The sequence below is a fragment of the Dendrobates tinctorius genome, unplaced genomic scaffold (genome assembly GCF_039654945.1).
Source record: "Dendrobates tinctorius isolate UK_male_01 unplaced genomic scaffold, ASM3965494v1 ptg000184l, whole genome shotgun sequence".
NCBI classification, from domain to species: domain Eukaryota; kingdom Metazoa; phylum Chordata; class Amphibia; order Anura; family Dendrobatidae; genus Dendrobates; species Dendrobates tinctorius.
Window position 1 is genome coordinate 17,521,256 of NW_027361851.1, and position 27,502 is coordinate 17,548,757.

Here is a 27,502-nt window from a genome sequence, read left to right on the forward strand (position 1 = left end):
ATGGGAGTGATGGGGAGAAGGCAATGATGGGGTTATGGGAGAAGGCCATGATGGGGTGATGGGGAGAAAGCCATGAAGGGAGTGATGGGGAGAAAGCCGTGATGGGGTTATGGGAGAAGGCCGTGATGGGGAGGAGGCCGTGATGGGGTGATGGGGAGGAGGCCGTGATGGGGAGAAGGCCATGATGGGGTGATGGGGAGAAGGCCATGATGGGGAGGAGGCCATGATGGGGAGGAGGCCATGATGGGGTGATGGGGAGAAGGCCATGATGGGGTGATGGGGAGAAGGCCATGATAGGGAGAAGGCCATGATTAGGTGATGGGGAGGAGGCCATGATGGGGTGATTGGGAGGAGGGCATGATGGGGTGTTGGGGAGAAGGCCATGATGGGGTGATGGGGAGAAGGCCATGATGGGGTGATGGCAGAAGGCCATGATGAGGAGAAGGCAATGCTGGGGGTGATGGAGAGGGCAATTATGGGGTGGTGGGGGAAAAATAAATGATGATGGGGAGAATGCAATGATGGTGGTGGTGGAAAGGGCAGTAATGGGGGTGGTGAAGGAGGAAGAAATGATGGAGGTGGTGGAATGGGCAATGATGGGGTGGTGGGGGAGAAGAAAATGATGGGGGTGGTGAAGAGGGCAATGATGCGAGGGGAGGAGGATAATGAGGGGTGTGGGGACTTATAATGGCCTTAGGAATAGGAAGACATTATTATAGCTTATTATGTCTAACACAGTCCCTTAGTATATAGTGTACATACTTATTATGTATAACAAAGTCCCTTAGTATATAGTGTACTCACGAATTCTGTATAACACCATATTTAGTTACATAGTTTCCTCTTTTATTATGTATAACACTGTCCCTTATTAGGTACCATCCTCTCTAGTTATATATGGCGCTATCCCTTATTATATTGCTTCCTCTTGATAGGCGTGGGGTTCCTGCAGTTGCACAGCAAGAATCCAGAGCCTTGCATCCAGCGGTCTCCCATTCTCCACCGACCGCTCAGGATCCTGCACAGCAATCTCGGTGTCCCAGGTGCTCTGCTCAGACGAGCTCTGTAGGACTGGTTGTTGCTGCCACCTCTGGGTCAGCAATAGCAGTGCAGGCTGTCGTGCAGCAAGCCACTCCAGAGGCTAAGTCCTCTCGTCGCGCTACTGGGCATGCTCACGAGATGATTTCCCATTGGAGATTGGGAGTCACGTGCTCAGGTCCGTCTCCTGATCTGATTGGTCCATCTCAGAGATCTGGAAGGTCCCAGAAGCGCACGGCTATAAAAGGTCCGCATGGCCGCTCGGCCATGCGCTAGTATAGACTCTAATTGCTACTGTGTGAATGGTGATGGATGTATGGACTGCAAATGACTCATTAAGATTCCCCTCCCTCTGATATTACGAGTGTGTATAGGGATCTAGTAATAGAGTCAGCGCCAGTCAGTGGCAAGCTATAGGCCACAGTATTCATCCACCACAGAGCTAGCGTCCGACAGTGCGCCTGCTTCCGGGCATTGTCGTATAGCGGCAGTGTCTGTCGCCGCGCTGCAGTCAGCAGCTTCTCTTGGTGTCCGTGGTTGCGACGCCGCGCGCATGGTAGGTCTAGACGGAGGCTGACCCTGAGTCTGGGCCTAGACCTGCGACCGTATACCGTGCGTGCACACGCTGAGACCTCTGAGGTCAACAGGCTCGGCATTTAGGTTTATGCCTTAGGCGCCTCTGTGATTATAACAGAGCTCGCCAGCATTCGTGGGTGACGTTCAACCCGCGTGTGCCATACCGCCATATTGTGTGTCAGCCATTATATAGCAGCAGTTTAACACCTCTGCACGGTGGACCCCGGGCGGCGAACGCACTTTCTGTTAATATTTAGTGCATTCTGCTGTCCCTAACATTATACTAGCGCCAGGGTCTGGCTAGTAATGGCGGACCTGCAGCAGCTACAGCAGTACATTCGGCAGCTGGAGAGCAGGTTGGCGGCTATTCAGAGCTCCACCTCAGCTGCGAATGCTACAGTGGCCGCTGCCCAGGCAGTCGCAGAGGCTGTCTTGCGTGTTCCCACACCCACGCCAGTGCCGACAATGTCCTGCCTCCCGTTGCCCGATAAATTTTCTGGTGACAGGTTTCGTGAGCCAGTGCTCTATCCGGCTTGAGTTACTGGCCGCGCAATTCCCTACAGAGCGGGCTAAGGTGGGGTTTATCATCTCCCTCTTGTCGGGCAGGGCGTTAGAATGGGCCACGCCGCTGTGGGAGTGTGTTGACCTCGTGGTTCTGAGTGCTGCTCAATTCCTCATCTCTCTAAAACATGTCTTTTTGGGACCACGGGTCACTCACGACACCTCTCTCCAGCTATTAGCTTTAACACAGGGCTCCCTCTCGGTCAGCGACTACGCCGTTCGTTTTCGGACACTGGCTTCCGAGTTGGAGTGGCCTGATAAGGCTCTTGTCCCTGTGTTCTGGAGGGGTTTGGCGGAGCATGTCAAAGATGCTTTAGCTACCAAGGAGGTTCCCGTAACTCTGGAGGAGCTGATTACTATCTCCACCCGCAGTGATCTCCGTTATATTCAGCACGGATTGGAGCGAGCTCAATCCAGACAGAGGGTTAGGTTGGCTCCTGCCTTCTCTGTACCTCTTGAACCCACGGAGGTGTCTCACACTGGCTCTAAGCCGCGTCCGGTGCGAAGCTCCGCACACTGTTATCAGTGCCGGCAGTTTGGTCACTCGGCTAACACGTGTCCACAGCAGTCGAAAAAACGATCACGCCCTGTGGTCGTAGGAGGGGGTCTATCTGATATGAAACTCTTTTCTCCCAAACCGGTAATCCGAGGGACGTTAGATAGCGGTGATTCCACCTGGGAGGTAGAGGTCACGGTGGACTCTGGGGCAGAAGGAAATTTCATGTCTTCGTCCTTCGCCCAAAAGCAGGCTATCCCGCTGGTGCTACTGCCCCATCCCATGACTGTCAGAGTGGTTAATGGTGCGCCTTTACCATCTCAGGTCACCCACCAGACAGCACCTCTTGATCTCTCTATTTCACCTTCTCACCACGAGACCTTGTCCCTGTTCATTTTGCCAGATGTCATCGACCAGGTCAGGATCACTGGTACATCGCTAAGTGTGACAGTACCTTCAGATACACGGCTCAGCAGTCAGTATCACACAGGATTGGATTATATACACAGCTCAGCACACAGTATCACACAGAATAGTATTAGATACACGGCTCAGCAGTCAGTATCACACAGTATAGGATTAGATACACAGCTCAGCAGGCAGTATCACACAGTATAGGATTAGATACACAGCTTAGCAGGCAGTATCACACAGGATAGGGTTAGATACACGGCTCAGCAGACAGTATCACACAGGAGAGGATTAGATACACAGCTCAGCAGTCAGTATCACACAGGATAGGATTAGACACATGGCTCAGCAGTCAGTATCACACAGGATAGGATTAGATACATGGCTCAGCAGTCAGTATCACACAGGATTAGATACACGGCTCAGCAGTCAGTATCACACAGGAGAGGATTAGATACACGGCTCAGCAGACAGTATCACACAGGATAGGATTATATACACAGCTCAGCAGTCAGTATCACACAGGATAGGATTAGACACATGGCTCAGCAGTCAGTATCACACAGGATTAGATACACGGCTCAGCAGTCAGTATCACACAGGAGAGGATTAGATACACGGCTCAGCAGACAGTATCACACAGGATAGGATTAGATACACAGCTCAGCAGTCAGTATCACTCAGGATAGGATTAGATACACGGCTCAGCAAGTCAGTATGACACAGGATAGGATTAGATACACAGCTCAGCAGTCAGTATCACACAGGATCAGGGTGGATAAAAATCTTGATTTTTTTAAAAAAATCAAAAAAATCAGATTTTTTTTATTTAAATCAGATTTTTTTGATTTAAATCATTTGATTTAAATCAGATTTTTTAATCAAGTTGTACACAAGCAAAACTTTGTCTTTTTGCAAATCTAATTGTTTTACACAAATAAAAATATTAAAACAGTTGATTATGAAACCTAATAATTTTTATTTGCACTATTAAACACTCAGAATTGAACTACAGAGAGTAAGTACTTTTTAACAATAGCCTATCTCTAACGTTTGAAGTAAGCAAACATCTTCAGTGAATACATCAGTCTTTTAAGCCTACAGTTTATTTAGGACTTTTAATAGGAAAACCAGTTGTCCTGCTTGCTTTAGCAGTTCCTAAGCGGTTTCGGACTGTTGTGTGCACAAAACCAAATGAAGAAAACAATCTCTCTACTCCTGCGGATGAAGCCGATGCAGTCAGTAGCTGAGTAGCTAGATTTATTATCTTTGCTGGAAGAACAAGTGATTGCGACTTCCACCAGTCCAGTGGTTTTAGTTCATTAACGACGTTATCTGCAAACATGTATTTTTGAAATGGTGCAGATTCACACTTCAATTTCAGCACAGTTGCCACAATGTCATGGTTAGTATTGGCGAGCCACTCCATTGCAGAGTTGATTTCCGCCTCAGATAATTTTTTCCCTCTGTAGATGGGATGCAAGATATTGGCTAAATAGTGTTCTTCTTTTAATGCTTGGTCCTTGCGGTGCTGTATTGCAACCTTTACATTGTTTGAGAGGTTCAAGAGATCTAGAGAACCTTCTAAATCTTTCCAAACTTCTGTGGCATCAGCTATGGTTGCAGTATCTTTCTGCATTTTATCCAACGCAATCGATATTGGCTTTAACCTTTCCAAAAGGTCCTCGGCATTTCTCTTCACACCAAGATTTAATACTTTGCTTCGTATATTAGCATCAATTTTATCCCGATGTGTTTCGCAAATGGACAGTAATTTTGACCAGTTGTTAATAAACAGTTCCAAGCAGTCAGCCAAGGTATTCCATCTAACATCTTGTGGTAGAACCAACTTCAGTCCTCCCATTTCCTTGTAGGTTGCATGTGCAAAATGATTATTGCGGAAATATTTAACAATTTCTACAACATGTTCCTTGACACCCAAAATATGCAGGTCTTTTGCCAAAAGATGCAATAAATGGGCAGAACAACCGTATGTAATGACATTTGTGTCATCCTGTGCCAGTTCCGCTCGCATTTTTGCCACATTGCTTGCGTTATCAGTAACTAAGCTCCTTACTTTACATCCAAACTGTTCTTGGCATTGGTGAATTGAGTTCTTAGCAATTTCAAGTAAATATTCAGCAGTATGTGAATTTCCAGATGTGTCGATTGTGTCTGTAAGGTAAGTTTCACCATCTTCTGTTGTGACACAAGTGCAAATTATGGGGTCGTTGTGGATGTTGCTCCAACCATCCAAGCTCATGTTAACAACCTTGTCTTTCAAATATTTTGTACAAGCCGCTCTTTCTATGTCGTATACAGCCTGAAGATGTTTTCCTGAGATATCAAATCTACTTGGTGGTTTGTAGCCTGGTCTAATTCCTTCGATCATTTGTACAAACAATGGGTGCTCAACTAGTCGGAAAGAAGAATTGGTTGCAAATATGAATTTAGCAATTAATTCATCAAAATGTTCTTTCTGGCTCGTCGTAGTCTTTAAGATGAATTTTTCTACACTTTGCACGCAAAGTTTTTTTTTGGGCTGCTTTGTTGAAGTTGTACCCAGATATTGATTGTCACGTGCAGCACAAGCCATATTTCACCCTGAAAGCACAGAAATTAAAAATATAAATCGACTGCGTATTTGAAGAAATATAACGAAAATATTGAAACAAACTTTTTGAACAATGTAATGGTCCTCGTCCTATAAGGGCTGTCTCAAAAGTTATGCTACTCAAGTTTTCCGGTGAGGTTGCTGTAATACTGGTAACTAATATCAGAGCCTCAGCAACTGAAAAAAATTACGTCACAAAAGTTTTAAAAATGTTTTTTTTTTTTAAATGGTCAATTTGGCAGACTTCAAAAGTGAATTGCAGCCTACAATAAAAAAAAATAAGCATATACACACTTTATTTTTACTTAAAGGACATGTGCACCTTTATTTTTTAAGGTGCAGCCAGTCACAGTGTGCACATGTCCTCCCCCCGCAGCTCTCTTACCTCCGATGTCAGCGCTGCGGGGATCCGTGGCTTCGTTCTGCCCGTCCGCGAGCGCGCCTCCATTCATTTCAATGGAGCGTGCGGCCCGCTGACGTCACGCCGCTGGATCACTGCGAGTAGGCCGCAACCGGAGGACGGGAGGCGGACGGTCAAAACGAAGCCACGGATCTCAGCACTGCGGGGATCGGAGGTAAGAGCGCTGCGGGGGGAGGACATGTGCACCTTAAAAAAATAAAGGTGCACATGTCCTTTAGCGTTAATTTTCTGTGAAATATTGCCTTAACATAAATTTAAATTCTATACTCCAGAACTACCAGTGCTAGAAATTTTTCTTTTCATAGACTTTAACCATCCCAGTAAAATGTCTGTTAAAAAAATAGGTTGTAAATTAATTGCCAGACTTACCACTAGTACTAGGCTCCTGGTGCATAAGAAGCTGTGGGGGTTCATTGACATTAGTTGTATCACTATCAACATCTTCATTTCCCTTCTGGTTGCAGTTTTCATAATGTGATTTCAAACGGCAAACAAGTCCTTGGATATCCTTTTGACAGTATTTGCACTTTGCTCTTGCACCTTTCTTTCCAAGATCTGCGGCTGGCATCTCAACAAAATGAACCCAAATAGGGTCTCTCTTACGACCTGCTGCCATGGCTCACACAGATCACTTATGAAGTTTGATTGTTACTACAGCCTGAGCCAAGCACTGCTGATGTTACTACAGCCTGAGCCAAGTACTGCTGACTATCCAACAAGTTTGGGCATGTCAACTGAATGCAGGGAAAAAGAAACTAAACCAAAACTGAAACCAAGCTAGAAGTGTGGAATTAAAGGGGCAGTATGAACAAAATGTGGAGGCTATTAATAGTTTATACAATTAAGACATGCTGCTTTTAAACACCTACCTATTGCCATATAGTAAAACAAAAAAGATTTTTACTTACTTTGGGGTCCCCCCCTCACCCTGGCGTTAGATCGTTGCCCCTAGTTTCGTCCGTGTAACTATGGGCGCACATGCACACTGCTCTCACTTCTCATTTTAATCGTGATTTATATTTAAAAAAAACCTTTTGATTTAAATCAGTGATTTAAATCATGATTAAAATCATGATTTAAATCGATCCGATTTAAATAGAAAAAAATCTTTTGATTTAAATCGTGGTTTAAATCATTATTTAAATCGGCGTGATTTAAATCAATCCACCCTGCACAGGATAGGATTAGATACACAGCTCAGCAGTCAGTATCACACAGGATAGGATTAGATACACAGCTCAGCAGTCAGTATCACACAGGATAGGATTAGATACACAGCTCAGCAGTCAGTATCACACAGGAGAGGATTAGACACATGGCTCAGCAGTCAGCATCACACAGGATAGGATTAGATAAACGGCTCAGCAGACAGTATCACACAGGATAGGATTAGATACGCAGCTCAGCAGACAGTATCACACAGGATAGGATTAGATATACAGCTCAGCAGTCAGTATCACACAGGATAGGATTAGATACGCAGCTCAGCAGACAGTATCACACAGGATAGGATTAGATATATGGCTCAGCAGTCTGTAACACAGGATAGGATTAGATACACAGCTCAGCAGTCAGTATCACACAGGATAGGATTAGATACATGGCTCAGCACACAGTATCGCACAGAATAGTATTAGATACACGGCTCAGCAGACAGTATCACACTGGATAGGATTAGATACACAGCTCAGCAGTCAGTATCACACAGGATAGGATTAGATACGCAGCTCAGCACACAGTATCGCACAGAATAGTATTAGATACACGGCTCAGCAGACAGTATCACACAGAATAGGATTAGATACACGGCTCAGCAGTCAGTATCACACAGGATAGATGCACGGTTTTTATGTGTAATATAATCAATATAATTTGTTATAACTAACCACAGTTGGTTACTATGCCCAGGCAACGCCGGGCTCTTCAGCTAGTATATACAGTCATATGTAAAAGTTTGGGCACCCCTATTAATGTTAACCCTTTTTCTTTATAACAATTTTCGTTTTTGCAACAGCTATTTCAGTTTCATATATCTAATAACTGATGGACTCAGTTATATTTCTGGATTCAAATGAGGTTTATTGTACTAACAGAAAATGTGCAATCTGCATTTAAACAAAATTTGACTGGTGCAAAAGTATGGGCACCCTTATCATTTTCTTGATTTGAACACTCCTAACTACTTTTTACTGACTTTTTGAAGCACTAAATTGGTTTTGTAACCTCATTGAGCTTTGAACTTCATAGCCAGGTGTATCAAATCATGAGAAAAGGTATTTAAAGTGGCCACTTGCAAGTAGTTCTCCTATTTGATTCTCCTATGAAGAGTGGCATCATGGGCTCCTCAAAACAACTCTCAAATGATCTGAAAACCAAGATTATTCAACATAGCTTTTCAGGGGGAAGGATACAAAAAGTTGTCTCAGAGATTTAACCTGTCAGTTTCCACTGTGAGGAATATAGTAAGGAAATGGAAGAACACAGGTACAGTTCTTGTGAAGCCCAGAAGTGGCAGGCCAAGAAAAATATCAGAAAGACAGAGAAGAAGAATGGTGAGAACAGTCAAGGACAATCCACAGACCACCTCCAAAGACCTGCAGCATCATCTTGCTGCAGATGGTGTAACTGTGCATCGGTCAACAATACAGCGCACTTTGCACAAGGAGAAGCTGTATGGGAGAGTGATGCGAAAGAAGCCGTTTCTGCAAGCACGCCACAAACAGAGTCGCCTGAGGTATGCAAAAGCACATTTGGACAAGCCAGTTACATTTTGGAAGAAGGTCCTGTGAACTGATGAAACAAAGATTGAGTTGTTTGGTCATACAAAAAGGCGTTATGCATGCGCTGTATTGTTGACCGATGCACAGTGACACCATCTGCAGCAAGATGATGCTGCAGGTCTTTGGAGGTGGTCTGTGGATTGTCCTTGACTGTTCTCACCATTCTTCTTCTCTGCCTTTCTGATATTTTTCTTGTCATGCCACTTCTGGGCTTAACAAGAACTGTACCTGTGTTCTTCCATTTCCTTACTATGTTCCTCACAGTGGAAACTGACAGGTTAAATCTCTGAGACAACTTTTTGTATCCTTCCCCTGAAAAGCTATGTTGAATAATCTTTGTTTTCAGATAATTTGAGAGTTGTTTTGAGGAGCCCATGATGCCACTCTTCATAGGAGAATCAAATAGGAGAACTACTTGCAAGTGGCCACTTTAAATACCTTTTCTCATGATTTGATACACCTGGCTATGAAGTTCAAAGCTCAATGAGGTTACAAAACCAATTTAGTGCTTCAGGAAGTCAGTAAAAAGTAGTTAGGAGTGTTCAAATCAAGAAAATGATAAGGGTGCCCATACTTTTGCACCGGTCAAATTTTGTTTAAATGCAGATTGCACATTTTCTGTTAGTACAATAAACCTCATTTGAATCCAGAAATATAACTGAGTCCATCAGTTATTAGATATATGAAACTGAAATACCTGTTGCAAAAACCAAAATTGTTATAAAGAAAAAAGGTTAACATTAATAGGGGTGCCCAAACTTTTACATATGACTGTATATATAGTATGAAAACCCAAGTTCCCCCCCATATATATAGTATGATTGCCCCAGTTCTCTCTCTCTCTCTCTCTCTATATATAATGTACGCCATAGTTGCCCCCATATAGAAATAGCATGATGGGCCCAGTTCCCCTATATATATATTATGATGGCCCAGATCTCAACCCTCCCCCCATATACAGTGAAGGAAATAAGTATTTGATCCCTTGATGATTTTGTAAGTTTGCCCACTGACAAAGACATGAACAATCTATAATTTTAAGGGTAGGTTAATTTTAACATTGAGAGAGAGAATATCAAAAATAAAATCCAGAAATTCACATTGTATAAATTATATAAACTTATTTGCATTTTGCAGTGAGAAATACGTTTTTGATCCCTTACCAACCATTTAGAGTTCTGGCTCCTACAGACCAGTTAGACGCTCCTAATCAACTCATTACCTGCATTAAAGGCAGCTGTCTTACATAGTCACCTTTATAAAAGACTCCTGTCCACAGACTCAATCAGTCAGACTCTAACCTCTACAACATGGGCAAGACCAAAGAGTTTTCTAAGGATGTCAGGGACAAGATCATAGACCGGCACAAAGCAGGAATGGGCTACAAAACCATAAGTAAGACTGTTGATGAGGAGACAACTATTGGTGCAATAGTAAGAAAATGGAAGAAATACAAAATCACTGTCAATCGACATCGATCTGGGCACCATGCAAAATCTCACCTTGTGGGGTATCCTTGATCATGAGGAAGGTGAGAGATCAGCCTAAAACTACGCAGGGGGAACTTGTTAATGATTTCAAGGCAGCTGGAACCACAGTCACCAAGAAAACCATTGGTAACACATTAAGGCGTATAGTTTTCAATTCCTGCAGTGCCCGCATTGTCCCCCTACTCGTGAAGGCACATGTGCAGGCCCGTCAGAAGTTTGCCAATGAACACCCGGATGATTCTGTGAGTGATTGGGAGAAGGTGCTGTGGTCAGATGAGACAAAAATTGAGCTCTTTGGCATTAAAGAAAACCAACAAAAAAGCTTCACACAGGGCTATATCATAATACACATGATCTTTATTAGATAAACAATATAGCAATAAAAGCTAAGGGTAGATACCACAAGATTCTGATTTTCTGATATACTCTTGCTTTATGGCCTTATATGAGGGATATGCTTAGGTGTTTCTCTTTGGCATTAACTCAACTCGCTGTATTTGGGGGAAGAGAAATGCTGTCTAAGACCCAAAGAATACCATCCCCACTGTCAAGCATGGAGGTGGAAACATTATGTCATAGGGGTATTTATCTAATAAAGGGCACATTACTACTTCACCGTATCAATGGGAGAATGGATGGAGTCATGTACCGTAAGATCCTAAGTAATAATCTCTTTCCCTCAGCCAGGACATTAAAAATGAGTTGTGGCTGGGTCTTCCAGCAAGACAGTGACCCAAAACAAACAGCCAAGGCAACAAAGGAGTGGCTCAAAAAGAAGCACATTAAGGTCACGTAGTGGCCTAGCCAGTCTCCAAACCTTAATCCCATAGAAAACATGGAGGGAGTTGAAGCTCCGAGTTGCCAAGTGACAGTCTCATAATCTTAATAATTTAGAGATGATCTGCAAAGAGGAGTGGACCAAAATTCCTCCTGACATGTGTGCAAACCTCATCATCAACTACAAAAAACGTCTGACTGCTGTGCTTGCCAACAAGGGTTTTGACACCAAGTACTAAGTCTTGTTTGCCAGAGGGATCAAATACTTATTTCTCAATGCAAATTTTTTTTTCATAATTTATACAATGGGATTTTCTGGATTTTATTTTTGATATTCTCTCAATGTTTAAATTAACCTACCCTTAAAATTATAGACTGGTCATGTCTTTGTCAGTGGGCAAGCTTACAAAGTCGGCAATGATCAAATAATTATTTCTTTCACTATAAGGTTGGATAACTAAACCACCACACACTAGAAGATGGAGAATCTAACTACTTGACCACAGGGGTTGGAGAAGTAAACTACTAAAAACCTACCGCTGGATAATTAAACCACCACACACCATAAGATGGAGAACTAAACACCTAGAGTTGGAGAACTAAACCAGTACACACTAGAAGATGGAGAAGTAGACGATGATACAACAGGGGGTGGAGAACTAAACCACTACACACCAAGGGTTGGTGAACTGAAACAGTAGGCACCAAGGTGTCACTAGATAGCACATCTTGGACTCTCCAAGGCTTGCGGGACAAACCTCTGTAGCTAACACTCCCTCCACCTCCTTTAGGGACGCCACCTGGGGCAACCTCACGCACGTTCCTTGCATGGCTCACGTCCATTACCTCATAGTACTGCAATCTATCGCATCCTGGATACGCTGGAGGTCTTCACACATTGGATAAAACCATGGTTTTGATAGTGAGAATTGTGTCACTCAGAGCAGGTCCTATTCTGATCCCATTTGTGGATCAGTCGGCCATTCTAGTCTATGGGGATCCGTGAGGAACAGATGCGAAAGCTTCACATGTGCTTCCATTTTGCATTACAGATTTGTGGCTGAATTAAAGCGAGATCTTCCACAGGATGCTATTATTGGTTTTGAAGCACAGAAGCAACTAGGGTACAACTAGGGTGACACCGGAGAAAATCCGTCCATTGCTCTTGGATTGTAGCAGTCACACACAGGGGTGAACATTGCAGTGAGCTGATCCTGTTTCTATAGTGTGTATAGGGGACCTTAAAGGGGTTTTCCAGGGCTACGGCATTATTTTTACTATGGGCTAGGACCAGGCAGGTAGTTGCTAACCTCTCCTACCTGGCGCTGATCTCTGCTGGCACGGACTGTTCATGCCGGAGATTCTGTGGCTCCCGCTGACGTCATGTCGATAGAGCAGCGGCTTCTCTCCCACTCTGCAGACAGGGCATAACCTGCCAATGTCATGCTGACTGACAGCCGGCTCCCCGCTAAGTGAGGGAAGCTAACAATCAGCACGAGCAGCTGGGAAGAGTGAATCTCCGGCAGGGGCGCTCAGTGACTGCTCTGAGCTGGCGTTGAACAGGCAGGGAGGTAGCAACTACCTGCCTTGTAGTTTTGGGCTCATAGTAAAAAAAAAAAAAAAAAAAAAATACATAATCATGGATGACTCCTTTAACTATTATCCAAAGGGTACGTGCATTATTGGGCCACATTCAGTATTTTACATCAGTATTTGTAAGCCAAAGAGCGGGACAATCACAGGGAAAGTAAAATAGAGACACGTCATCACATCTGTATTTATCAACCCTGATTGTGACTTACAAACACTGTCTAGCCCAGCCGTCTTTAGTGGTAGTGGGGATTGACTAGTCATTCCCTAAGGGTCTGTGCACACATTGTGGGTTCTGCTGCGGTTCCACAGCAGTTTCTCTGCGTTGTACAGTACCATTTTAGTCTATGTAAAATGAAAACCACAGTGCCGACGGTGCGGAATTTTCCAAGCGGATTTGCTGCAGCTTTAAATCTGCAGCATGTCACTTCCGTGTGAGGATTCCGCAGCGGTTTGGCACCTGCTCCATGACAGGTGGCACACCGCAGGGTAATCCGCAGATAAACAGCAGGATTTAGACAAATCTGCAGCAGAATCCGCAACGTGTGGTGCACACACCCTTACGTTGGGCTTATCGCCAGGGTTAGGCAGGGATTAGGTTCCGGCTCAGCGATAGGCGCAGAAGCTATATAGGGGCGTTTAGGGCAGCCAGGGTGACTTTAGATCTGTATAGGGGTCTCCACTCCCCAGCGGTGTCAACAAAAGTGCAAAATAAGCCACCGATGCTGCTGACCCCGGCCAGCAGGGGGCGCCACGGTCTGCACAGCGTGCTCTAACAGCTGTGGCGTGTCTGTGCACATTCGCGTGGATACGGCTCACACGGGAGCACAGAGAGCCAGATGTGAGCTCCATAGAGGCGGTCCCGCGTCCATAGTACACACAGTGTGACCCCGTGTAACGGCAGTGCGCCTCTTAGCGTCTGATGACGTGCGCAGCCCCGGCCGCTCATTGGTCGGCGCGCTCTGGAGCTGCTGAGGCTCCTCCTCTGTGTATCGGTTGTTCCCGGAAACGCTTTCTTTTCTTTGCGTCATTTACCGGAAGTAACTCATGGGATATAAGGAAGTTGTGAGCCGACCGGGAAGCGCCTGCAGTAAGTCACCGCGTGGTTTTACGTGGATCGAAAGGCTCCCTGTGGTCGCGGCACTGCGTTAGTGAGCGTGTTCGTGTATTACTGGCCCTTACGAGGGCGCGCTGCCTCTCCGGATGTGTGCACTTCCCGCCGCTGTGGATCGGGGGCTGGTACTGGCTGACGGAGCGGTGATTGCAGTCAGTGGCAGCCTGTGAGCCCTCCGCTGTGGAGACCTGAACTCAGCTGGTGCAGTGGGGAGAGGGTGAGCGGGGTCACGGCAGCCGGTGCAGTGGGGAGGGGGTGAGCGGGGTCACGGCAGCCGGTGCAGAGGGGAGGGGGTGAGCGGGGTCACGGCAGCCGGTGCAGTGGGGAGGGGGTGAGCGGGGTCACGGCAGCCGGTGCAGTGGGGAGGGGGTGAGCGGGGTCACGGCAGCCGGTGCAGTGGGGAGGGGGTGAGCGGGGTCACGGCAGCCGGTGCAGTGGGGAGGGGGTGAGCGGGGTCACGGCAGCCGGTGCAGTGGGAAGGGGGTGAGCGGGGTCACGGCAGCCGGTGCAGTGGGGAGGGGGTGAGCGGGGTCACGGCAGCCGGTGCAGTGGGGAGGGGGTGAGCGGGGTCACGGCAGCCGGTGCAGTGGGGAGGGGGTGAGCGGGGTCACGGCAGCCGGTGCAGTGGGGAGGGGGTGAGCGGGGTCACGGCAGCCGGTGCAGTGGGGAGGGGGTGAGCGGGGTCACGGCAGCCGGTGCAGTGGGGAGGGGGTGAGCGGGGTCACGGCAGCCGGTGCAGAGGGGAGGGGGTGAGCGGGGTCACGGCAGCCGGTGCAGTGGGGAGGGGGTGAGCGGGGTCACGGCAGCCGGTGCAGTGGGGAGGGGGTGAGCGGGGTCACGGCAGCCGGTGCAGTGGGGAGGGGGTGAGCGGGGTCACGGCAGCCGGTGCAGAGGGGAGGGGGTGAGCGGGGTCACGGCAGCCGGTGCAGTGGGGAGGGGGTGAGCGGGGTCACGGCAGCCGGTGGGGAGGGGGTGAGCGGGGTCACGGCAGCCGGTGCAGTGGGGAGGGGGTGAGCGGGGTCACGGCAGCCGGTGCAGTGGGGAGGGGGTGAGCGGGGTCACGGCAGCCGGTGGGGAGGGGGTGAGCGGGGTCACGGCAGCCGGTGCAGTGGGGAGGGGGTGAGCGGGGTCACGGCAGCCGGTACAGAGGGGAGGGGGTGAGCGGGGTCACGGCAGCCGGTGCAGTGGGGAGGGGGTGAGCGGGGTCACGGCAGCCGGTGCAGAGGGGAGGGGGTGAGCGGGGTCACGGCAGCCGGTGCAGAGGGGAGGGGGTGAGCGGGGTCACGGCAGCCGGTGCAGTGGGGAGGGGGTGAGCGGGGTCACGGCAGCCGGTACAGAGGGGAGGGGGTGAGCGGGATCACGGCAGCCGGTACGGGGGGAGACGTAAGCCGGGTCACGGTCGCTGGTACGGGGGGGGGGGAGGGGGACGTGAGCAGGATCTCAGCAGCTGGTACGGGGGTGGGGCACATGAGCTGGGTTTCAGCAGCTGGTACAGGGTGGAAGACGTGAGCGGGGTCATGACAGCCGATACGGGTAGAGGGACGTGAGCGGGGTCTCTGCAACCGGTACAAGCGGGAGGGATGTGAGTGGGATCACGGCAGCTGGTACAGAGGAGGGGGAACATAAGCAGGGTGGTACAGGTGGTGGGGGGCGTGAGGGTAGCCATAGCAGCCGGTACGGGGGGGGGGGGGAGACTTGAGAGGGATTACAGCTGCCTGTACAGGAGGGAGGGCATGAGTGGGGCCATAGTGGGCGTGGTCTCGGCATCCAGTAGTGGGCTCTTAGCAGCAGGTAGGGGGGGCATGAGCAGGGTCTCGGCAGCTGGTACGAGGGGGAATGTGAGGGTGTTTATGGCAGCCTGTACGGGGGGATGTGGGCAGGGTCACGGTAGCAGGAGCGGTGGGGGGACGTGAGTGGGGTTACGGCGTCGGGGGGGGGGGAAATGTGAGTGAGGTCACGTTGGCCAGGAGGGACCATGAGCTGAATTGCGGGGGGAAGGGGAGAAGACACAAGCAGGGATGCGGGGGAATGCATTAGGGGGGGTCACTGCGCTCTGCCAAATCTGTTGCCAGTTCTACAGTCACAGCCCAAACTCTGTTGCAGTTTTGGTGCTTTTAGATTTGTGGTGTTTCCATGGTTACTGTAGTACCACTATCAATTTTAAACTCTTCTTGACAAATATAAAGTTTATGTAAACATTGAGTATTTCCAGTGTTGTCCCTTATTTCTAAGATTGGAAAAACCACAAGCTCACCCATGGCCTAGGCGGTTGGCGGCACGGGATCCATAGGACAAGATGAGATCAAATGTGCACATAACAAGGAAAGGTTGATCCAGCTTCCAGAGAATTTGCTAAATCTTAATGGAAAAGGTGAAAAAAATGAGTGCTAATAAAAGGCCAGCACTGATAAAGAACGACATGTGCGTGTAAAAAGCATTGCTGTTATGCTGTCCATGTATTAGCACTCGTGTGTGTGTGTGTGTGTGTGTGTGTGTGTGTGTGTGTGTATTTTTTTTTTTTTTTTTTGTACCTTCTCCATTAACATTTTTGCAATTCTCTGGAGGCTGGATCAACCTTTCCTTGTTTTGTCCTTATTTTTAAGATTTGTCCCCTACATTCTGCAGCTGTGTTTCTGCGCCAAATTTTTGTTTGTGTCCTCCACATCTGAGGATTAATCACAGGTTCTCAATTGAAATGTTTAGTTCACTGAGCCACTTGGGATATTGCCTTTTTTTTCTTATTTCCAATTTCATTTTCTTCCCATGTAAGTCTTTCTTGCAGGAGTGCTCCCTATATTCTTTCTATCTTTCCTTCATCTGTTCTGGCTCAGTTTGTTTCTCTTGATGTCTTTCAACATGGGTTGAAATGTCTGTCATATTTCTTTGCCTTCCTGGTCTTGCTCCGCAGATATTTGGTTTCTATCCCTGTTTCTGTATCTTTTATTAATAAAATGATTTGCTTGCGTGGCACTTTTTAGTCTTTTACCGGTATTGTATGCATCCATCTTGTTGCCATTTGCTCTTCTTCGTTTTTTCTTTAATGATCTTTGCGATCTCTTCTGTTGGCCATGGTTGTGGGGTTCTTTTCTGCCTTTTTGATTTATTGTCCTACTGTATTCTCAGTAATAAGAGACTTTATATGTGTCCATAATTCCAGGATGATTGGATATCTTACATTATTCATTGCATTGTTCTTAGGAAAAATTGTGAGTCACCCCACTCCCTCACATGAACAGCCCCCACACATGGATGGTTTTGGGATGCTTTAGGCTATGTGCACACTGTGGATTTGTATCTGGGGAACCGCAGGTAAAATGACCTGCGGCTTATCACCTCTACAATGGAGGAGATGGTAAACCGCAGCAGAATCCGCAGAAAGAAGTGACATGTCATTTCTTTCTGCGAATTCAAAGCCGCAGCTTTTCCGCAGTTAAAAATCCGCAGCATGTGCACAGCGGATTGTAAGTCACATAGATTTACATGCTACTGTACACTGCAGATCCGCAGCTTGTGCACATAGCCTTACTGTTAGCCTGACTCAAGGCAGTGCTCACCTTTACTTCTCTAGACATTTTTGCTTCCAGATGTCCCAATCAGTCAGAAGGGGCTTCAGCGGAGAATTGAACATTGCCCCAGCCCTCTGCAGACTGCCCTGTATTGCCTGCAGTACCCTTTCCATTGATTAAGACCGTTGATGGATTTGTCAAAAGTCTAAAAACTTATGAATTGCTGATAATTTTATGTCCGTAACCACAGAAATGTCTGACTATCTGAAGTAGCATAACTAGCAAATTGTCAGTCTGAACTTTTTGCCCTGACTCTACATGTCCTCTATCCTAAGTACAGTCTCTTCCTTCATCAGATCTGTCTGCCCTTGTATATGAGGGGGTATTGATATATAGCTGGCATAGCCTAGAAACAAAGCTATTTTTTTTAAATTACTCTTTTATGCCACAATCACCGTTCTACTAATGCATCAATCAAAAAAATAATTGTAATGCTTTACAAAGAAAACTGTTTCCTGTTCTGCAAACCAGCATCAATCACCATCTCGGTTGTTGTAACTTTTTATCGTTTGAATTAAGTTTTGCAAAGGTATAGTCTGGGTGGCTGAATCAGCGGCATATCGCAGATGATCACCAGTTTCAAGGCAGGTTTCATTGCATTTTTGCTGGACCATTTGAAACTTGTGGGCAGGCACATTAGCCGCAAAAACTAGACGCCACTGAAAAGTTTCCTCATTGTGATTCCACTGTTTACGCCGAGGGTTTGATTAGTAGAGTCACAAAATAGTCTTTCGTGACTGACTCCATTTTTCAAGTTATACCCAAAAATGGACTTCCTCTTATAAAACTAGTTGGGGCAAGGAGTACCAGAATGTCTCCCCCCTCATTCCATAACATCTTTCCTTGCACGTTTAATATTGTCATTCCAGTTTTGTAATGGTTGAATAAGACGTACATTGATCTAATGTTGACGCGTCGTCAAACTACTGTACTTTACTTGATTGTCCTTTCAAAAACAGGAGCTTGATGCCCAAATAGTCGATTCTGCTGCATTGCCAATCCTCCCCTGACGTGCCTAGTTTATTATTTACAATTTCCAAACGACCCCCTTTTCTGCTAAAACTGAGCATGTGCACTTGTCAAAGTATATACAGTACTTTTTTCATAGCAATAGGATTTATTTGTGTCCTCTAGAAATATTCGAGGCCATTTTACAGGGGTTGGACAAAATAATGGAAACAGCTGGAAACATCAACAAAAGTTAGTTTAATATGGTGTAGGTCCACCATTTGCGGCGATTACAGCCTCAATTCTCCGAGGTGTAGATTCATACAAGGTGTGAATTGTTTCCAAAGGAATTGTAGCCCATTCTTCAGGTAAAACACCCTCCAGTTCTTTGAGCGACGATGGCGGCGGAAATCGACGTCTAACTTGAATCTCTAAAATCGACCATAAATGCCCAATAATGTTGAGGTCTGGGGATTGTTGGGACCAGATGAGATGCTCAACTTCATTACAATGTTCCTCGTGCCATGCTTTAACGATTCTAGCTGTATGAATTGGTGCATTATCATCCTGAAAGATGGCGTTCCCCTCCGGGAACAGTGCTTGAACCATAGGATGCACTTGGTCGCTCAAAATGCCTAAATAATCTCGGCTGTTAATTGTTCCATGAAGGGATATCATTGGCCCGGCGGATCTCCATGAAATGGCACCCCAGATCATCACAGATCCTCCGCCATGTTTTACGGTTGGGAGAAGCCAGTCTGGATGGATTGCTTCTTTCGGCTGTCTCGAAACGTACACTCGGCCGGAGGTCGGAAATAGGGTAAATGATGATTCGTCTGAGAATATCACGTTTCCACTGCTCGAGGGACCAATTCTGGAGGTTTCTACACCACTCTAAACGCTTGGAAACATTTGTCATCGAGAGCAGCAGTTTTCCAATTGCAGCTCTTCCGTGGAATCCAGATTTGTGCAGCTCCCGACTAACAGTTTTCGTGGAAACTGGGTTCTGTAGGTGTTCATTGAGCTCAGCAGTGATTTTCGGAGCCATGGTCTTGCGATTCTCTCTCACAATTCGCTTTAGAGTCCGACGGTCTCTCTCAGTCAACTTCGACTTTCGGCCGGACCTGTGCTTTGCTGCGGGCGTTTTTCCTTCTCTTTCAACGCAGTCATTACTTCGGAGACAGTACCTCTTGACACGCCAAGCATTCAGGCACTTTCTGTTACACTAGCGCCTGCCATACCAGCATCAACAATTTGGCCTCTTTGAAAATCAGAGAGGTCTGCCATTGGTATCAGGTTCTCATCAATGTTCTTACAATTCTGCAAAACAAACAGTTAATTTACATACACATAACACAAATAATCAACTACAAAACATTACCATATGTCACGGATTGCATGTTTATAACATTGTGTTTCCATTATTTTGTCCAACCCCTGTATATCTATACCTTCTCATATGACCCCTAATGTTTAATGGGCAAGACATTTTTTAATTTGGGGGGGGGGGCTTTTTTTCCCTCATTTTCTAAGAGTCAAAACTCTTTTTTTCAACATGCCATAATGCAGCTATGTATATACAAAGCATTTTTACACGCGTGAAAAATGATGTGTATATGTTAAGTGCTTTTCTGGTGTGTTTTCTGGGATGAATGCTGATTTTTTTTTTTTTTTTTTAATCGGTAAAATGATCGGGTAATATGATTATCCAGTTGAGTATAGATACAGAGGTGACAAAAGTATCCAGTTTTATTTTTTAAGTAGTGAAGTTTTTGAAATTTGTGTGTGTTTATATGTATATACACTGCTCAAAAAAAACTAAGGGAACACTAAAATACTACATCCAAGATAAAATATTCCAGTTGCAAATCTTTATTCACTACATAGTAGAATTTGTTAAGAACAATAAAACATAAAAATGATCATTGTAAATTAAAATGAATATCCCATGGAGGTCTGGATTTAGAATGATACTCAAAATCAAATGGAAAATAAAATTACAGGCTGTTCCAACTTCAGAGGAAATGCTTCAAGACAAGGAAATGATGTTCAGTATTGTGTGTGGCCTCCACGTGCCTGTATGACCTCCGTACTGTACAACGCCTGGGCATGGTCCTGAAGAGGCAGTGGATGGCTTCCTGAGGATCTCCCAGACCTGAATTAACGCATCATTGAACTTCTGGGCAGTCTGTGGTGCAACGTGGCTTTGGTGGATTGAACGAGACATGATGTTCCAGATTTGCTCCATTGAATTCAGGTCTGGAGAAGTAGCAGGCCAGTCCATAGCATCAATGCCTTCATCATACAGGAACTGCTGACACAATTCAGCCACATGAGGTCTAGCATTGTCATGCATCAGAAGGAACCTGCGGGCCCAGTGTACCTGCATAGGGTCTCACAGTGGGTCAGGATCTCATCCCGGTACCTCTGGTTAGCACATGGAGGGCTGTGCAGCGCTCCAAAAAAATGCCTGCCTACACCATTACTGATCCGGTCATTCTGGAGGTTTTTTACAGACAGAAGAACGTTCTCCACAGCGTCTCCAACTCTGTCACGTGTCCTCAGGGTGAACCTACTCTCACCTGTGAAGAGCACAGGGCGCCAACGTCGAATCTGCCAATCAATGTAAGCGCAACACCCACTTGTGGACGTCGGGTCCACGTAACACCCTCATTGAGTTTGTTTCTCACAGTTTGAGCAGACACATGGATGTGTAGCCTGCTGAAGGTTATTTTTCAGTGCTCTGGCACTGCTCCTGTTCCTCCTTGGACAGAGGAGGAGGGAGCGGCTGTGCTGCATGGTTGTTGCCCTCCTACACCCCTTACACATCTGATATACTGGCCTGTCTCCTGGTATCTACTCCATGCCATGAACACTGTGCTGATAGACACAGCTACCCTTCTGGCCACAGCTCACATTGATGTGCCATCATGGATGAGCTGCACTACCTGAGCAACTTCTGTGGGTTGTAGACTCTGCCTCATGCTACTGTACAGTACCTCTAGGGGTGAGAGCAGTGACAAAATGCAGAAGTGACCAAAGCAAAAGCTAAAAAAGATGAGAACAGAGAAATGGTCTTTGGTCACCCCCTGGAGAACCTCTCTTTTATAGGGGTTGTACTGCCAATTGCCTATCATTTCTACCTGTTGTCTGTGCCATTTACACACCAGCAGGAGAAATTAATTCACAATCAGTGTTGTTTCATAACTGCACAGGTTGATTTCACGGAAGTGTGATTGACTTGGATTTACAGTGTGTTGTTTAAGTGCTCCATTTATTTTTTTCTTGAGCAGTGTGTATGGATATATATATATATATATATATATATATATATATATATATACAGTGGGGCAAAAAAGTATTTAGTCAGTCAGCAATAGTGCAGGTTCCACCACTTAAAAAGATGAGAGGCGTCTGTAATTTACATCATAGGTAGACCTCAACTATGGGAGACAAACTGAGAAAAAAAAATCCAGAAAATCACATTGTCTGGTTTTTTTTTCATTTTATTTGCATATTATGGTGGAAAATAAGTATTTGGTCAGAAACAAAATTTCATCTCAATACTTTGTGATATATCCTTTGTTGGCAATGACAGAGGTCAAACGTTTTCTGTAAGTCTTCACAAGGTTGCCACACACTGTTGTTGGTATGTTGGCCCATTCCTCCATGCAGATCTCCTCTAGAGCAGTGATGTTTTTGGCTTTTCGCTTGGCAACACGGACTTTCAACTCCCTCCAAAGGTTTTCTATAGGGTTGAGATCTGGAGACTGGCTAGGCCACTCCAGGACCTTGAAATGCTTCTTACGAAGCCACTCCTTCGTTGCCCTGGCGGTGTGCTTTGGATCATTGTCATGTTGAAAGACCCAGCCACGTTTCATATTCAATGCCCTTGCTGATGGAAGGAGGTTTGCACTCAAAATCTCACGATACATGGCCCCATTCATTCTTTCATGTACCCGGATCAGTCGTCCTGGCCCATTTGCAGAGAAACAGCCCCAAAGCATGATGTTTCCACCACCATGCTTTACAGTAGGTATGGTGTTTGATGGATGCAACTCAGTATTCTTTTTCCTCCAAACACGACAAGTTGTGTTTCTACCAAACAGTTCCAGTTTGGTTTCATCAGACCATAGGACATTCTCCCAAAACTCCTCTGGATCATCCAAATGCTCTCTAACAAACTTCAGACGGGCCCGGACATGTACAGGCTTAAGCAGTGGGACATGTCTGGCACTGCAGGATCTGAGTCCATGGTGGCGTAGTGTGTTACTTATGGTAGGCCTTGTTACATTGGTCCCAGCTCTCTGCAGTTCATTCACTAGGTCCCCCCGCATGGTTCTGGGATTTTTGCTCACCGTTCTTGTGATCATTCTGACCCCACGGGGTGGGATTTTGCGTGGAGCACCAGATCGAGGGAGATTATCAGTGGTCTTGTATGTCTTCCATTTTCTAATTATTGCTCCCACAGTTGATTTCTTCACTCCAAGCTGGTTGGCTATTGCAGATTCAGTCTTCCCAGCCTGGTGCAGGGCTACAATTTTGTTTCTGGTGTCCTTTGACAGCTCTTTGGTCTTCACCATAGTGGAGTTTGGAGTCAGACTGTTTGAGGGTGTGCACAGGTGTCTTTTTATACTGATAACAAGTTTAAACAGGTAATGAGTGGAGGAAAGAGGAGACTCTTAAAGAAGAAGTTACAGGTCTGTGAGAGACAGAAATCTTGATTGCTTGTTTCTGACCAAATACTTATTTTCCACCATAACATGCAAATAAAATGAAAAAAAAAACAGAAAATGTGATTTTCTGGATTTTTTTTTCTCAGTTTGTCTCCCATAGTTGAGGTCTACCTATGATGTAAATTACAGACGCCTCTCATCTTTTTAAGTGGTGGAACTTGCACTATTGCTGACTGACTAAATACTTTTTTGCCCCACTGTATATATATATAAAACTGAATGTGTGTGTATCACCAACCAATCATGAAGCATCTTTCATTTCACCAGAGCTGTGTAAAAGAAGATGAGCTGAGATTGGTTGCTATGAGCAACAGTTTTCCTTGCAACCAATCACTAAGCATCTTTCATTTCACCAGAGCTGTTTAAAAGAAGCTGATCTGTGATTGGTTGCTATGAGCAACAGTTTTCCCTCTCCAGAAAACACCTCAGCAGACACTGACATGGTGGGAGAAATCTAGCACTCCCGGAAATATAAGCTCCCAGCCATTGTCTGCCCCCCAAAAAGCAGAGAGCACATGACAGAAATGAATCACCCCTTCCGTGCCCATATACACATCACACATCTTCCATCCTAAAGCCACATCTTCCCTCTTAAAGGGATCATTGGTATGGAAGTCAAGGTAAATCCATCCAGCGCTCTGATACTGACCCCAGGCCTCTCAAAGGGATCATTGGTATGGAAGTCAGGACAAATCCACTCTGCGCTTTGGTACTGACTCCAGGCCTCTCTTAAAGGCATCTCTGGTATGGAAGATAGGGCAAATCCCTCAGCGCTCTGATTCTGACCCTAGGCTGCTATTAAAGGGATCATTGGTATGGAAGTAAGGGCAATTCCACTCAGCATTCTGGTTCTGACCCCAAGCTCTCTAAGGCTGAGTTCACACGTGGCGTTTTTTTTGCGTTTCCGCTGCGGTTTTAACCGTGCGATTTTGCAGCAAAAACGCGAAAAATAAGCATCCCATGTATTCCTATGGGATTCAGCAATGCTGTGCTAATGCTGCGGTTTTTACCGCGGCAGAATCGCTTCGCAGTAAAAAACGCAGCATGCTCATTAATTTTGCGTAATCATGGTGATCCCGCACCCATAGGAATGCATTGTTCTGCTTACTTTCCGCATGTGGCTGTGCACACCATGCGAAAAGTAAGCAGAACAATTGCGGATGGTACCCACGGTCCAGAGGAGAGGAGACTGTCCTCCGGACTTTGGGTACCATATCCCTGTGAAAAATAGAATTTAAAATAAAAAATATTGTTGTTCTTACCTTCCGACGTCCCGCGCAGCCTTCCCGCCTCTCTCCACGCTCCCGTTCCCAGTAATCCTTTGCAAAAATGCCCGCGATGGCGTCCGTTCTTGTGGGATCGCGAAGTCTCGCAGTCATTCGCGCGACGTCTTCGCGATTTACCGCGAGACGTCGCGATCCCGTGAGAACGGACGCCATCGTGGGCATTTTCGCAAAGGATTACTGGGAACGGCTGCGCGGGACGTCAGAAGGTGAGAATAACACCATTTTTTATTTTTATTATTTTTTACATTTTATCTTTTACTACTTATGCTGCATAGGCGGCCTCAGTAGTAAAAAGTTGGTCACACTTGTCAAACACTATGTTTGACGATTGTGACCAACCTGTCAATCAGTTCTCCAAGTGATGCTACAGATCGCTTGGAAAACGCTAGCATTTTGCAAGCTAATTACGCTTGCAAAATGCTAGTTTTTCCGCGGGAAAATCGCGGGAATTTAAAATGCGATTTTCCCGCGGAATGGAATTCCGGAACTCTAGCGGTAATGTCCTCGAGAGTTCCGCTACGTGTGAACCCAGCCTTAAAGGCATCCCCAGTATGGAAGTCAGGGCAATTACCTTCAAATGCTCTGGTACTGACCCAGGCTCTCTTAAAGGGATCTCCTGTATGGAAGTTAGGGAAAATCCCTCAGCGCTCTGAATCTGACCCCAGGATTCTATTAAAGGGATCATTGGTATGCAAGTCGGGGCAAATCCACTCAGCGCTCTGGTTCTGATTCCAGGCCTCTCTTAAAGGGATCCCCGGTATGGAAGTTAGGGCAATTCCACTCAGCGCTTTGGTACTGACCCCAGGCCTCTCTTAAAGGTATCTCCAGCATGGAAGTTAGGGTAAATCCCTCAGCGTTCTGATTCTCACCCCAGGCTTCTATTAAAGGGATCATTGGTATGGAAGTTAGGGCAATTCCACTCAGTGCTCTGGTTCTGACCCCAGGCTGAAGGGATTGTGGTGTAGTGACCACTGTGTCAACTAGGGGGCGCTGTGTGGATGTCCCAGGACAGGCGTATAAGCATTTCCAGTGTCCTGATAGGAGTAGGATGCTGAATGATCGTAATGTATCTCAAGGTGGGTGGCCTTGAGATGAAGGCTTGCTTATGTGCTGATCAGCAGAGCTGATCTTTCGTTCCAATGTGTCAGGAAGAAGTCTTCAGGTAGCTGGAGAGACGGGCGGATCAGCTACCTACAAATCCACCCAGGGGTGCGTCTAGAACGCCATACTAAGGAATGTATGAATGCTTGTAGGACCTGTGATGAGGTCGTAGCCATGTGTCCCGGTGGGCGTGGCTACGGTCCATATATGGTGGCCAGGGTAGATCACATGAGTGAATGCTGGGACCCGGTTGGTCTGTATGGAAGGTCTCGCCAGACCGACTGCTAGGAAGATGAGTCTGCCTTCCTGCCTGACAGCATGTGTGTGAAGTGGCTGTGAGTAATGGCGACGTGTACCTGATAGTTCCCTGGAGGGAATGAACGTCTGCGCTGAGAAGGTAATGGATATAACTGTGAGGCTAGAGAGCCTGTGTGCTGGACATTGCATAATCTGTGTGACCACAGGATTGACAGAGTGAAGCTCTGTCATGGACGCTATGCTGTTTATATGAACTTGCTGTTGCTTTGGTTTATGCTGCATAATAGACCGAATGCACTGAGTTATGTTAAGAAACCTGAGCCGGACGTGATTTAGCGGCTGCCTAGCGAGTATGCCCTACCTGAATGACAAGCGCTACCTATTAGGGGTAGAAGTCCGGCGGCTTTGACGGGATGATGTGGGATATTAGGGGTAGTAGTCCAGTAGCTCTGGCTGACGGGAGGATGTGGGATATTATAGTGAATGTGGCTATGCGGAGTGGGAGGGGCTCTACACTATATATATATATATATATATATATATATATATATATATATATATACACTCACTGGCCACTTTATTAGGTACACCTGTCCAACTGTGTGTTAAGACTTAATTTCTAATCAGCCAATCACACGGCGGCAACTCAGTGCATTTAGGCATGTAGACATGGTCAAGACAATCTCCTGCAGTTCAAACCGAGCATCAGTATGGGGAAGAAAGGTGATTTGAGTGCCTTTGAACGTGGCATGATTGTTGGTGCCAGAAGGGCTGGTCTGAGTATTTCAGAAACTGCTGATCTACTGGGATTTTCACGCACAACCATCTCTAGGGTTTACAGAGAATGGTCCGAAAAAGAAAAAAAATCCAGTGAGCGGCAGTTCTGTGGCCGGAAATGCCTTGTTGATGCCAGAGGTCAGAGGAGAATGGGCATACTGGTTCGAGCTGATAGAAAGGCAACAGTGACTCAAATTGCCACCCGTTACAACCAAGGTAGGCAGAAGAGCATCTCTGAACGCACAGTGCGTCGAACTTTGAGGCAGATGGGCTACAGCAGCAGAAGACCACACTGGGTACCACTCCTCTCAGCTAAGAACAGGAAACTGAGGCTACAATTTGCACAAGCTCATCGAAATTGGACAGTAGAAGATTGGAAAAACGTTGCCTGGTCTGATGAGTCTCGATTTCTGCTGCGACATTCGGATGGTAGGGTCAGAATTTGGCGTAAACAACATGAAAGCATGGATCCATCCTGCCTTGTATCAACGGTTCAGGCTGGTGGTGGTGGTGTCATGGTGTGGGGAATTTTTTCTTGGCACTCTTTGGGCCCCTTGGTACCAATTGAGCATCGTTGCAACGCCACAGCCTACCTGAGTATTGTTGCTGACCATGTCCATCCCTTTATGACCACAATGTACCCAACATCTGATGGCTACTTTCAGCAGGATAATGCGCCATGTCATAAAGCTCGAATCATCTCAGATTGGTTTCTTGAACATGACAATGAGTTCACTGTACTCAAATGGCCTCCTCAGTCACCAGATCTCAATCCAATAGAGCATCTTTGGGATGTGGTGGAACGGGAGATTCGCATCAGGGATGTGCAGCCGACAAATCTGCGCCAACTGTGTGATGCCATCATGTCAATATGGTCCAAAATCTCTGAGGAATGCTTCCAGCACCTTGTTGAATCTCTGCCACGAAGAATTGAGGCAGTTCTGAAGGCAAAAGGGGGTCCA

At 46.3% G+C, this 27,502-nt stretch overlaps 2 protein-coding genes across 7 annotated transcripts in view; one reads left to right on the plus strand and one right to left on the minus strand.

The window, feature by feature from the left end:
- Window positions 1-3,887: 3,887 nt before the first annotated feature.
- Window positions 3,888-6,887, minus strand: LOC141055090 (uncharacterized). The gene is made up of 2 exons (XM_073552046.1): window positions 6,487-6,887; window positions 3,888-5,686 (listed from the first exon to the last, which is right to left on the minus strand). The coding sequence occupies exon 2, from the start codon at window positions 5,676-5,678 to the stop codon at window positions 4,188-4,190; it is 1,491 nt and encodes a 496-aa protein (XP_073408147.1). The 5' UTR covers window positions 5,679-5,686; window positions 6,487-6,887; the 3' UTR covers window positions 3,888-4,187.
- A 6,847-nt stretch (window positions 6,888-13,734) lies between these two features.
- Window positions 13,735-27,502, plus strand: part of ZSWIM9 (zinc finger SWIM-type containing 9) — a 90,458-nt gene continuing 76,690 nt past the window's right edge. For 3 of the 6 annotated variants that reach the window (XM_073552132.1, XM_073552128.1, XM_073552133.1), the window contains exon 1: window positions 13,735-13,844. The gene's annotated coding sequence lies outside the window, so the exon portion shown is untranslated. The other 3 variants (XM_073552129.1, XM_073552131.1, XM_073552130.1) reach the window with 3 other exon arrangements.